The sequence below is a fragment of the Stomoxys calcitrans genome, chromosome 1 (genome assembly GCF_963082655.1).
Source record: "Stomoxys calcitrans chromosome 1, idStoCalc2.1, whole genome shotgun sequence".
NCBI lineage: Eukaryota > Metazoa > Arthropoda > Insecta > Diptera > Muscidae > Stomoxys > Stomoxys calcitrans.
In genome coordinates this window covers 72,908,931-72,922,661 of record NC_081552.1, presented here as the reverse complement: position 1 = coordinate 72,922,661, position 13,731 = coordinate 72,908,931, and the positions used below count along the sequence as shown (strand labels likewise).

Here is a 13,731-nt window from a genome sequence, read left to right as displayed (position 1 = left end):
CGGACCGAATTATTCCATTCAATGTTGTTCCCGTTCTCAAACAGGATTGGGGTGTGTAACAAGCCTTCTTTCGTTTCGTAAAGTAATTGGCTTGCGACTTTGTAGCCTCAAGTTTTATCTTCCATTTACTTGAACATTCTACAATTCTGTCTAATAACTCTTGCATAAGTTAATGGCATACCATGTCTTGTGAATACAAGCTTGAGTACAAAATGGCAGAGTCACGCGCCAAAAAAGCATGAACATAGTCGTTACTGTTCAGTAAATCTGCAGCGTATATGATGTACAGCAGAGGACCCAAAACGGAACCCTAGGGTACACCTGGAAAGATGGCAAAAAACCGGAAATATCCCGATCAACTTTAATGGTATTGTAATTTATAATCATTAATTGTATTAATTTATTGAAAAATTGAATTGAATTAACTTGTTAACCAAACCATTATGCCGAACTGTGTCGACAGCTTTTTCAACATCCAACAAAACCATGGCTGTTGATCTTCTCTGTCTTAGTTCAGCACCTATGAAATTTGCGACTCGTCTAATTTGATGAGTAGCACTCCAAATCGTCAACATAGGCCCAAAGTCTATCCTTTTATATCTGCTCAAAAATCTTGCTCATATGGCTAAGTAAACTTAAAGGTCTATAGCTACTAGCTAAGTAGCTTTAGACCAAAAAAATTGTGAATATCCATATTCTTCAATCTTTCATTCCAATTGAGATTTCTAAAAGCAAATATATCAAACTTGACCAGTTGATCATATTCCTTGTTCGGCAGGGCCGAAACTAATATATTCTCCACCATGGATCGCATTTGTCGAGTTTTTTTCCCGGTATCTCTTTTTAGGCAAACATATGATAAAAGGGAAGAGTTGCTATGATATTGCAGCTATAATATTAAGTTATAGTCCATAATTGAACAGAATGTTGAAGACCATAGTAGAAGTCGTTGTGTTAAATTTCAGCTAATTCAAATAAAAATTTGGCCCTTAAGGGGCTCAAGAAGTAAAATAGGAAAATCGGTTTATATGGGAGCTGTATCAGACTATAGACCGATTCAGACCATAATTGACACGTATGTTGAAGTTCATGAGGGAAGTCGTTGTACGAAATTTCAGCCAAATCGGACAATAATTGCGACCTCTGGATGCTCAAGAAGTCAAAATCCCAGATCGGTTTATATGACACCTATATCAGGTTATGGACCAATTAAAATATTTGGCATAACAAAACACCTCATGCAAAATTTCAGCCAAATCGGATGAGAATTGCGCCCTATAGAGGCTGAAGAAATCAAGACCCCAGATCGGTTTGTATAACAACTATATCAGGTTATGGAGCGATTTAAACCACACTTAACACTGTTGTTGGAAATCATAACAAAACACCAACGGAACTCCCTCTAGTGACTCAAGAAGTCAAGATCGGTTTATAGGGCAGCTACATCAAAACATGGACCGATATGGCCCATTTACAATCCCAACCGACCTACACTCATAAGAAGTATCCGTGCAAAAGTTCAAGCGGCTAGCTTGACTCCTTCGAAAGTTAGCGTGCTTTCGATAGACAGACGAAGGGACATGGCTAGATCTACTTAACATGACGATCAATAATATATATACTTTATGAGGTCTCCGAGGAATATTTCGAGGAGTTACAAACAGGATGACCTATGGTGGAGGGTATAAAAATTTAATGTGAAATGCATTAAAAATTATACCAAATTTTCTAAAAAACTCGGACTTGGGCTTGCAAATCTATCAGTGCCATGTGTGAATTTTTGGTGGTTCAAGTTCTTTCTTGCACGCATGAATCACGATCATTATTTTAAACCGTCTCCTGTAAGCAGTACTTGTTACTAATTCGGTAAATACAATAGTATTTGAGAGCCAAATGCATAAATAACTACATTTAGAATTTTACGTAAAATTGGAACTGAAGAGACAAAATTGGCTTTAAAAGTTAGCTACTGAATTAGGTGATGATGCCAACTGGTTACTGGCAGGACAACAAGGGTAACACATGATTTGGTCATCTGAATGTTGTATATCTCAATAAATATATTTATGAGTGGTTGCGTGGCTCATTCAGGCATATGTAAAAACCTTGCAAACATTTTCAATAGCCAAATAGTCTTCCGCGAATCTTCTAGATGAAGGTTATGCTCACGAACGAGCATATCTAAGAGTCTTAGACGATTCCACAGTCGCACAGTGGCGTGGTTTGAGTTTTTCGTTGCAAACATTTTTCTTATCGTAAATCTTACGAAACGCGTCCCATAGTGGATGGTTTGTGTTGCTACCTTTGGCTTTCCTTTTCCATTTGCATCTTCGATCATTCAGCTCGTCTCGAAAGAGAAACAAACAAAGAATTGTAAAATTTAATAATCTCGCCCCAACGGGCAAAAAAACTTGAAAAATTTAAATTTGGCAGAGCCCGGCCAGAATTCGAACCTGGGACCACGGAGCAACGACGAGAGCCAATGTCGTTGTCTTAGCGTTCGAAGCCATCAATACAACTTCCAACAGATGCACAAAAATCATGTGTGGTACGGAAGAAAGTGTGATTTACCCCAGACAGAATGTCTGTCATTACACAAAAATAAATGCATTGGAAAAAAGTCGGCTAATAAGCAGGGTTGTCGAGCTTGGTTAATGCGATAATTGTATCATAGATGCGTTTTCGCAATTAATACGATTTAAATACAACATACCAACACACGGCCCTTGAAGCCATCACACCCAATATGGTTGAAAAGTCTTCTAACCAAAGACGAAACGCGTCCCATAGTGGTTGGTGTGTGTTGCCACCTTTGGCTTTCCTTTTCCATTTGCATCTTTGATCATTAAGCTCGTCTCCAGAAACAGAAACAACCAAAAAATCTTATATTTTGAACCGAATAAGAATAATTTAAACGGTATATGACAGATAAGTGTTCAGCTTATAAAATGAACGTTTGAAAAGGGTGCTACGCTTTTTAGGTGTTTTGTTATGGCTTAAGGCTTGGTTATGCTCTCGTAAAAATACCATAAATGTAGTAAAAAGGTGTCAGCTGTTTCGTTTTGGCTTATGAATACACATACAAATGATTACCGAACGTCTGTCGACCGTAACCGGGAAGTAGAGATCTGCATAAACAAAATTTTACGTTCCGTTTTCGTGTCAGCTGACAAAATTTGAAGTTTAAACAAATTTCAAAACCAAAAATTTAATTTAGAAAACAGCTTTTCCCCTATTTTGTGATTTCTCTGTGGAATTTATCACAATTTATTGTTAATAGCTTAGGTTTACGCATGAAAAGGTGAGTTCACTCGGTGGCCAGTCTGACCTGTGGTGAAATGAAAATGAAAAATATGTGATTAAAAGAAATTACAAGAAGAGAGTAGGGGTAAGCGTCAATACGGCGCCTTCTTATGCGCTAATCCATGTTAGCACTATGTCGTGAAACTGGAGTCTATTCAGAGATTCCACACATTCCGCCAAGAACTTCGACCTCACTGTCCTAGAACCCACGGTCTTGAGGGTCGCCATATATGTGTACTGATTTCGAAAACTGTAAATCCCTTCCCAGAAATTCCTTAGTGGCTATCGTTATGGCACAGAGCTCTGCCCAACATACACTCGTCCGGCAGTCTCACTCCCTTCGTGACTCTAGCATACAGTCACGAAGGGAGAAACTCAGTTCGACCCCCGTGCTGTTCAGGGCGGTGACTGTCGACCCATCTCCTCGTTATTAAATGCCCTAACAATATTCAGGAAAGACGCCATCGCGTACTCCTTCAGTAAGAGAGACGTCTCGACTTCTCGTAACCCTCGAGGTTTGCCTAAAGTTTTCCGACGTCCGATGCTACGTTTTATAATAAGCAAAATTGCCTCTTAACATTTACGGTGCATTCATTCTACATTTGCGGTACATTTACGAGAGCATAACCAGGCCTTTATCAAAGGCAAAATTTGTGGGAAAATGGTAACTAAATGGAGTATTTTTTTTTTAATTTTAGATTTTATTCTCTTTTTAAGGTTTTAATATTTTAAAATTATCAACCAAAACTATTTTTTTTTTAAATTTCTAAATTTTTTGTAAAATTTTCATCATAATTCGTAATTTAGTTTTTTTCGGAAATTTTAATAGAAAAGGGCAATCTTTATCAATTTGTTTACACTACCAGAATTTTGTAACCTTTCCAATGGTATAATCTATAATCTGATTAGCAATTTCCACAATTTCAAAAATGCCGACGATACCTTGACTTAAATCTTAAAAAAAAATTTTCCAACTCAAATATCTCCTAAAAATTCCAAACATATATGCATGTTTTTGTAGTATCACGACGATCGGCCTATAAATGTCTATTTGGCTGCACTTTAAAATTTAAATGCCAATGGTGACCTACATTCGCACCCCATGTCAGCCCCTGGACCTACTAGGGTCTCCAAATTTTGCATATTTATTGGGCATTTTATCGCCACTCCTATGGGTGGCCACCATAAATAACCAATTAAGGATGCTGACTAATGGGGGGATTTGAACGCGTCTGCTACGCAGACTATGTTATAATACTTCTAAGGAGAAGGATCCGAACCAGCTATGCAGACGGGCCGAAAGAATTTCGACATCTGACAAGGTCAAATACTTAGGTGTGATCTTGGACAGGACACTGAATTGGAAGTGTCACATTCAGGAGCGTACCGAGAAAGCTCAGAGATGTTGGGCACTATGTAGATGGGCCGTAGGTTTAAAATGGGGCCTGAATCCGAGAATAGTCCGCTGGCTCTACAGGAGCGTTATTATACTAATTCTTTCTTACGCCTCAGTAGTTCGGTGGACTGCAATGGCCAGTCCATGAGACTTACGGCGATCGGAAAATGGATAGAGGATAGGAGCAGGCCATACCATTGCGTTAAAACCGAGTCGACGATAGGAAACCTGGAAGGAATGGAAGAGGATTCCGATCGGATACCTGAGATGACGCGAGGCACTGCTGCCCGCAGCAAAGTCTTGAATTGACGGAACCCTAGTATTGCCATCTGGAAGATCATTTTACAGGGATGGATGGTTGGCCTGGGGGTCTACATTGAGAACCCAGGGACTGAGAACTGTTTTAAACTGTCGACCATAATACGGTCCTGCAGGCGGGGATCTCGGCGATCACGGAATGCGCGAGATGGTGTGGCAATAACGTCGCGAGGACGTCGAATATGAACATCTTTACGGACAGTAAACAGGCGATAAGGGCAATGGCAACCAGGACGGTAAGATCACGAACCGTCTTGGAATGTAAGAAAGAGATTAACGCCTTCTCCGAGGGTGGCGCGATCCGCATCGTTTGGATGCCGGCCCATAACGGAGTAACTGGGAATGAGAAAGCAGACGATTTGGCAGTGAAGGCCAGAAAACTGCCGTCAATAAACCCTTGGAACAGCGAAACGGTCGGTAGGACGTCAAAAATCCTATGGGTAGATCCAGATCGTGAGAAGACGAGGCTATTACTGAAAGAAAGTAAGAAGGAGGTCAGTATAGCTCTCGGTATCATAACGGGACACATAGGACTACGAGCTCACTTATGTTAAATCGGTGCGGCAAGTGATAGCATGTGTAAGGTATGATGAGACGTTGGAGCATTGCTTATGTCATTGCCCAGACATGAACCAACTTAGGGGCTTGGCATGGAAAACAACTAAGGATTTTGTAGTAATACGGAATTCCTAACTAATATTTTCTTTTTCGAGGTTACTTTTTTAGTATTTAGAGCGCACAACAAGCGGATTACTGGCTTAGATTCACTATGTCAAGTTTCGTGTAGATATTTTTATCCGTTCAAATGTTATAGGATTTTTCCAAACATTTCTTGAACAATGTCTATTTACATTTGTTTGCCTCTAAAAAATTATAACTTAGTGAATTAGTTTGTAACACCCAGAAGAAAGGGAGATAGACCCATTGATAAGTATACTGATCGACTCAGAACCACTTTTTCTGATTCGATTTAGCTATGTCCGTCTGTCTGCCTGTCTGTTCGTCTGTCCATGTTAATTTGTGTACAAAGTACAGGTCGCAGATTTCATCCGAACGTCTTCAAATTTGGTATGGGCATGTTTTTCGGCCTAGAGACGAAGCCTATTGAAATTGGAAACAATTGGTTCAGATTTGGATGTAGCTACTGCAATAAAATGGTCATTTGTTAACCGATTCCCTCGAAATTTGGCAGCAAGGATTTTCTTATGACTCCCGACATTACCGGTTAGTTTCATAGAAATCGGTTTAGATTTGGATATAGCTCCCATGTATATATATATATTCGTCCTATTTGCAGTAATAATGCAATGAAATGCTCATTTGTTAACCGATTCTCTTGAAATTTGTCAGGAAGGATTTTCTCCAGACTCTCGAAATTACTGGTGAATTTCATGAAAATCGGTTCAGATTGAGATATATCTCTCATATATATATATATATATATATATATATATATATATATATATATATATATATATATATATATATATATATATATATATATATATATATATATATGTATCGCCCGATTTTTACTCCTAGAGCCACTGCAAGCACATTTATTGACTAATCTTCCCAAAACTTCGTATAACGCTTTCATCGACGACTGTGACAGTATCTGAGAAGGTTGCTCGAAATCGGTTCTGATTTAGATATAGCTCCCATATATATGTTCGTCCGATTTGTAGGGTAGGTGTAGGATATTATACAGTAGGCTCCGCCCGACTTTTGCCCTTCCTTACTGGTTTTTAAATTAGGGTAATGAGAAGTGCTTTGTAGGGGAGGGAGGGTGTTTTGGGGTTGGGTGCCCACCTGCAATTTGCCCTGGAGTAGATATCAAATTCGTTCTTTACTTCTAAATACCGTTGATTTGAGCTCTATATAGCCATAGTTGAAAATGAAACTCAGTTAAGTGGGTGTTTTAGGGCGTAACATGCCAACCTACACAATCTGTGAAATTTTTAAGTAAATGGGTTCAGCCGTTTTTGAGTCTACGGAACAAACAAACACAAATTGATTTTTATACCCTACACCACCACTGTGGCACAGGGTATTATAGATTTGTGCATTTGTTTGCAACGCTAAGAAGGAGAAGAGCTTTACCGATCGACTCAGAATCACTTTCTGATTCGATTTACCCTTGTCCGCCCGTCCGTCCGTCCGTCTGTCTGTCTGTGAGTCCATGTATTCTTGTAATCAAAGTGCAGGTCGTATTTGTTGTCCAATCATCATGAAATTTTGCACATATTACTTCTGTGGCCCAAGGACGAAAGATATTGATTTTGATAAAAATCAGTTCAGATTTAGATATAGCTCCCATATATATGTATCGCCCGATTTGCACTTAAATTGTCGTAGTAGCAACAATTTTCAACCAATCTGCACAAAATTTGGCACGGATTGTTTTATTATCTTAACATATCTGCAAAATTTTATCAACATCAGTTCAGATTTAGATATAGCTCCCATATATTTGTATCGCCCGATTTGCACTTAAATGGCCATAACCACAATTTTCAACCGATCTGCACAAAACTTGGCACGGACTGTTTCGTTACTGATTTTAACATATCTGCAAATTTTTATCCAAATCGGTTCAGATTTAGATATATAGCTCCCATATATATGTATCGTCCGATTTGCACTTAAATGGTCCTAGTAGCTACAATTTTCAACGGACCTGCACAAAATTGGACATGGATTGTTTTGTTACTGATTTTAACATATCTGCAAATTTTTATCCAAATCGGTTCAGATTTAAATATATGGGTTGCCCAAAAGTAATTGTGGATTTTTCATATAGTCGGCGTTGACAAATTTTTTCACAGCTTGTGACTCTGTAATTGCATTCTTTCTTCTGTCAGTTATCAGCTGTTACTTTTAGCTTGCTTTAGAAAAAAAGTGTAAAAAAAGTATATTTGATTAAAGTTCATTCTAAGTTTTATTAAAAATGCATTTACTTTCTTTTAAAAAATCCGCAATTACTTTTTGTGCAACCCAATAGCTCCCATATATATGTATCGCCCGATTAGCACTTAAACTGCGGTAGTAAGGACAATTTTATTGTTTTGTTACCGATCTTAACATATCTGCAAAATTTCATCAAAATCGGTCCAGATTTAGATATAGCTTCCATATATATGTTTCGCCCGATTTGCATTTAAACTGCCGTAGAAGCTACAATTTTCAACCGATCTGCACAAAAATGAGGCATGGATTGTTTTGTTACTGATTTTGACATATATGCTAGATTTCATCAAAATCGGTTGAGATTTAAATATAGCTCCCATATATATGTATCGCCCGATTAGCACTTAAATTGCGGTAGTAAGGACAATATTCAACCGATCGGCACAAAATTTGGCATGGATTGTTTTGTTACCGATCTTAACATATTTGCGAAATTTCACCAAAATCGGTTCCGATTAAGATATAGCTTCCATATATATGTATCGCCCGATTTGCATTTAAAATGCCGTAGTAGCTACAATTTTCAACCGATCTGCACAAAATTGAGCATGGATTGTTTTGTTACTAATTTTGACATATTTGCTACATTTCATCAAAATCGGTTCAGATTTGGATATAGCTCCAATATATATGTATCGCCCGATTTACACTTATAAGGCTGTAATAAACACAATTTGTAACCGATTTCCACAAAATTTGGCACGGATTGTTTTGTTACTGATCTTAACATGTGTGCATGATTTCAAAAATCGGTTCAGATTTAGATGTAGCACCCACACATATTTATCGCCAAATTTGGCCGTAGTAACAACAATTTTCAAACGATCAGTTTTAAAGTCGGTTCTGATTTAGATATAGCTCTCATATACATATATATTTATATATTGCCCGAATTTTTTATCGTAGGGTAGGTGTAGGGTATTATATAGTCGGCTCCGCCCGACTTTTGCCTTCGAGGAGCGTATTTTGGAAATATGGCGAGGGTTATTTTGGGTATATTTTTTTTATTTTCCATCAAAGTTGAAAAATAGTGAAAAGTTGGTACTTTTTAAATAGTGATTTACATGGAGAAGCTCAAAGAAATCATTATTATTATTATTATTTTTTTTATAATTCTAAACTTATTAAGTATATACTTCTATAGATCAAATAAAAATGGACCAAAATACCTATAAATTGTGCTTTTTTTTTTTTGAAAATCGAAAAAGGTCAACTTTGAACGGCCGATCTCCTAAACTAAAAATCTGATATTTTTTATTATTTTTATTATGATTGTGGGTAGCATTTTTGAAATCGTTGGAATGTTTTACTTAAGATAGGTTCTCTCGAAATTTCGTAGGCGCACACGTGCGTCGTGAAAAGTTGTGTGCTCAAGGCGACTCTTCTGGAAGAGTGTTCCGCAAATCTTTTCCATATAAATTGCTAACCAGTAAGTCAGAAGAGTCTTGGAAGATTTTAGAATCGCGCAAGAATTGTGTGGACGAGTAACAAATGAGTGTTTCCGAAGATTTATAAAACACTCTCCTATAAGAGTTGCTCATTACTCGGCTGGAACAAGCGTTGTTCGCTTGGAACATCTAAAAATGCATATCAAGACTTGTTCATTGAAAACGTAACATCTACGAAAAACCTTAAAAAAATGTTTGTATTACTCGTCATACTGAGTACCAATCGCCATATAACCCAAGTGAGAATTCGGTTTAGTGTTGTGGAAGTTTTCCACTCAAAATAAAACATCGAATAACATAATTCAATACAAGTCAAGCATGAAAATAAAAACAATCACGGAAAGTTAACTCAGGCGACTTATAATTAAATCTTCTGGACGATTTTAACGGAATGTGTTGCTTTGCGTAATAAATGTCGTGATGAGTTGCCAAAATTTCTCCACACGTTTCGAGCCTCATAATGAAGAATTATTGCGTAAAAATCTTCCAGAAGTTTGTTTTATTCATCGCTGGGACAAACGCTCTTCGAAAACTATGAAGAATAGTTGTAGGACATTAGCAGACGGCTTCCACGGCACAGTGGACAAAGACACAGTGGCCTTGGTGGTCGTAAAATATAATTTATTACATATCAAATTAACGTAGGTTCATTAAAACACATGTACTCGTAAAATATTCGGGGATGCTATTCGATTCGATTTCTACAAAAATCAATCGTTTAAAGCAAAAGATGATTCGTTGACAGCATCGATTGGTAATTTGTTTACCATTCTGTATAGGAAGAGGTCATGTTAGTTTGTTTGGCGTAAAAGAAGTTTGAATCATTTACAATAAGCTAAATAACATAATTGTTTAGAAACGATTCGTTTACAGCAATACATTATTTGCTTACTCACGCAGAGTCCATCCGCATTTTAGCTTGCTTGCTCATAAGTTTACAAATATCTTGAAAATGGTTTTTTTTTTTGCATGCACGTATCTCATATATACGTAAATTTTCAAGAATTATTTAAAAAATATTAGTTTATTTTGAACAACATTCCCACAAAAATGGAAAGCCCAAGCACAAAAGCACCTCAGATTTGGAAATGTATTTGTACATTTAGATTGCAATAAATAACTTTTAAATATTTAGGGTAATAACCATACCGCAATATTTCCACATCAGTTTTTACCCGATTTTCTTCCCCCTGCATTTCTCTTCCCAATTTTAACAACAGCTGCCAATTGCAAATTTCGTTGGAAGATAATTCGCAATGCCTTCACCCGCTCATATCGGAAATACGGCAACAATTCTCAATACTATCTGCAGGATCATTTGGATTTTTTGATACCTCACACCGGTGTTGTGGATAGAAATGATGATAGTACTCTTCAGCCTGACGAAAATAGTGTTTCTCAGCAGGAAGGGGAAAAGAATGATGACTATGTACCGATTGGTGAGCTATTTAATGATAGTGATACCACTAAAAGTGCGGAGGAATGTGCTGCCAATCTTCGAACGCAAGATCTGCTTACACCACTTCGCCGGAAAAGTGTTCCTTTACCTATTATAGAAAAAGAAGATAATGCTGCGAATGATGATTGCGTCATGTTAAGATCACCTTCTCCTGCACTACCCGAAATACAGGCTCATTTAAGGGCCAACGAGGAACTGCTGGAATTACGACCCTCACGTACCCGCAAAGCCCCCAAGCGTATTTATGAACTGGACACTGATGCACCGGAGACCCAAGCAGAAAAAAGGCAAAAACGCCTTATGCAGCGTCGCAAGTCGATTGGCGGTTTGGTTTTACGTGAGTATATGCAAAAGAACATCATCAACTTGGATGAACCAGATGAGGAGCCAGAAATGCGCAAGCCAAAACCTCTCGATAAAACACGCAAATCCGTTGAAAACCTCTTGGGAATTCTCAAAGAACCAAAGATGCCGAAACCTGTTAATGAAACAGGGAAATCATATGAAAATCTCTTGGAATCAAAACTGCCGGAACCAAAACAGTCGGAACCAAAACAGCCGGAACCAAAACTGCCCGAACCTCGAATACCAACAATTCTAGTGCGCAGCTTTGCCAAGGCTCCAACTACATCTGACATATCCACAAATACCGATTTTGCTGGCAACGAAACAGCAGAGATGGGAATTCAATGCAACACCAATGTCGTCGAACCCATGGATGAAGCCTTTTTAGAGTCTCTAAGACCTCAAATTAGAAACATGAACTTTCGCCAAAAGATTAATTTCAAACAACGAGTCTACTTAGCTTTAATGGAGGTCCTTGATGATGCAAAGAATTTTCCCAATGATGAAGGTGAAGTGGTAGAACTTCCACCCACTTTGGCCCAACATTTTGAATCTACCTCAAGTGGGGAGATTCGTCTAATGAGGCAACTTGTTTCTTTGGTGCAAGCAGCTAAAACATCTTCGGAGATAGTTAATGCTACTAACCAGGTGCCCGTTGTCACCGACCTTAGCTCAACCACGAATGAGCAAAATGGGAATAAGGGTGCAAATTCGCCCATCACCATTGAATTGGATTCGCCCATGACCATTGAATTTCCTACTCCTATTAAAGAAGTCAATACCCCCAGTCAGAACCAAACAACCCCCAGTCAGATTACCAGCACTAAATCAAATGACTCCATGGGCATACCACGTCATATTTTGCACAGAGCAGTGCAAGTAACAGGCAACGGTGGGGGAACTCTGCTTGCCCACAGTGGAGATAAGAAGCGCATATATCGCATCTATCCCAAGAATCCTGCGGGCGCATCTCTCACAAATATAGGAGATAGAATAACAAATACCCAAGGCTCTACGGGAACATTCTTCGTAACGCCATCGAAACCTCCCAGCAAACCAGTCGTGCCCTTGGCCTCCAGAGGTATATCACCAGTGTCGGTTCCTAAAGCACCAGCGCCAATTCCTAAACCACCAGCGCCAGTGACAATTTCCAAGCCACTGGCGCCAGCGCCACCTCCCATCATAAGAGGTACTGCTATTCAGTATCCCAAAATTATTAAGACGACAAACCCCACAACTTCTACAACGCAATCTCCAATGTTGCCACCCAATTCGAATAAATCACCAGTATTGTCAAATGGTGCCAGTGGAACACCACCGCCGTCATCGGCTACCAAGTTCAACCTTACCACCCATGTTCCCAGTGCAAATATATTCCGCAGACGCTATTCCATTTGTGGCCCAGCACTGAGTGGAACAGCAGGAGGTACAACTCTAACGCAAAATAGGCCTTCCCAATTGAATTCCAAAATGTTTACACCACCGCTCCCTGTGGGTCAAAAGATACAACTGCAAAGGACACCACTGCAACAACAGCAACATCTACAACAACAAAAACTTTTGCTACAGAATAATCTAAGACTAAAACAGCAACATGCTAGAATTCAATTGATGGGTGGAATTTTGGCACAGCAACGATCACATCTACAACTGCAGCAGAAACAAACAACTCAACTGAACGGCTGCAACAATTACCACAGCAACACAACAAACTCAAATAGTCCAATACAACAATTTCATATATCACAGCCTGTAAGCCTTAACTCGGCAGCAACAGCCGCTAGCAGTGATCCGCTCGCTGTAGCCTCTACCTCTGGCAGTAAATGTTCCGATGGATCGATTAGCTGCTCCAAATTATTTGACATCCTTGACTCCCCGAGAGGCTCACCAACAGTATCGCCACGACCATCGCCCAGCTCAAGTCCATACAATGCAACTCTAGAAGAGATGCTACAAGATGAACTGAATCCTGTCATCACCCCTGATATCCCCGTTTTAGAAACGGCCGGTACTATAGCAGCAGATAGTTTTGAATCTGAATTTGCCAAAGCCCCCGCTATAAAATCAGAACCGGACGAATAAGCCATCGAATATATTTCCAAAAATATAATGTTTTGTTTCCTGTTTTCTTTTTCATTTTTCTAGCTTGTACTAAACGGACACTTTGTAATTATTACAAAAAAAAGTATATAAAATTCTAAAATTTCTTGAGTAAAAGAAATCGATTATACATTGTCTCATGTTAATAAAATGCATTCAATATTCATTGTTTTTTTTATAAAATTAATGTGTTTTCATTTAAATTTTAAAAGCAATCCAAAACCAAGGTAAGAAAATTTGGCATTTAAGAAGTCAGATGGTAATATCGATCTATGACTTTATGAAATATTCGCATTCGCACGAAAATTGTCCAATAATTGATTGCGAAATGTGCCTAATTCTAATGGACGCCATAACAGAAACGAAAGCCTTACAACAACAAGAGCAACTAC

General features: G+C 38.5%; 1 protein-coding gene across 1 annotated transcript in view; it reads left to right on the top strand.

The window, feature by feature from the left end:
* Nucleotides 1-13,489, top strand: part of LOC106085597 (mucin-2) — a 46,667-nt gene extending 33,178 nt beyond the window's left edge. Inside the window, exon 2 of the mRNA XM_013249911.2 lies at nt 10,656-13,489. Within this exon, the coding sequence (XP_013105365.2) occupies nt 10,656-13,321 (2,666 nt within the window). The 3' untranslated portion in view covers nt 13,322-13,489. The remainder of the gene's footprint in view (nt 1-10,655) is intronic.
* Nucleotides 13,490-13,731: the final 242 nt, after the last annotated feature.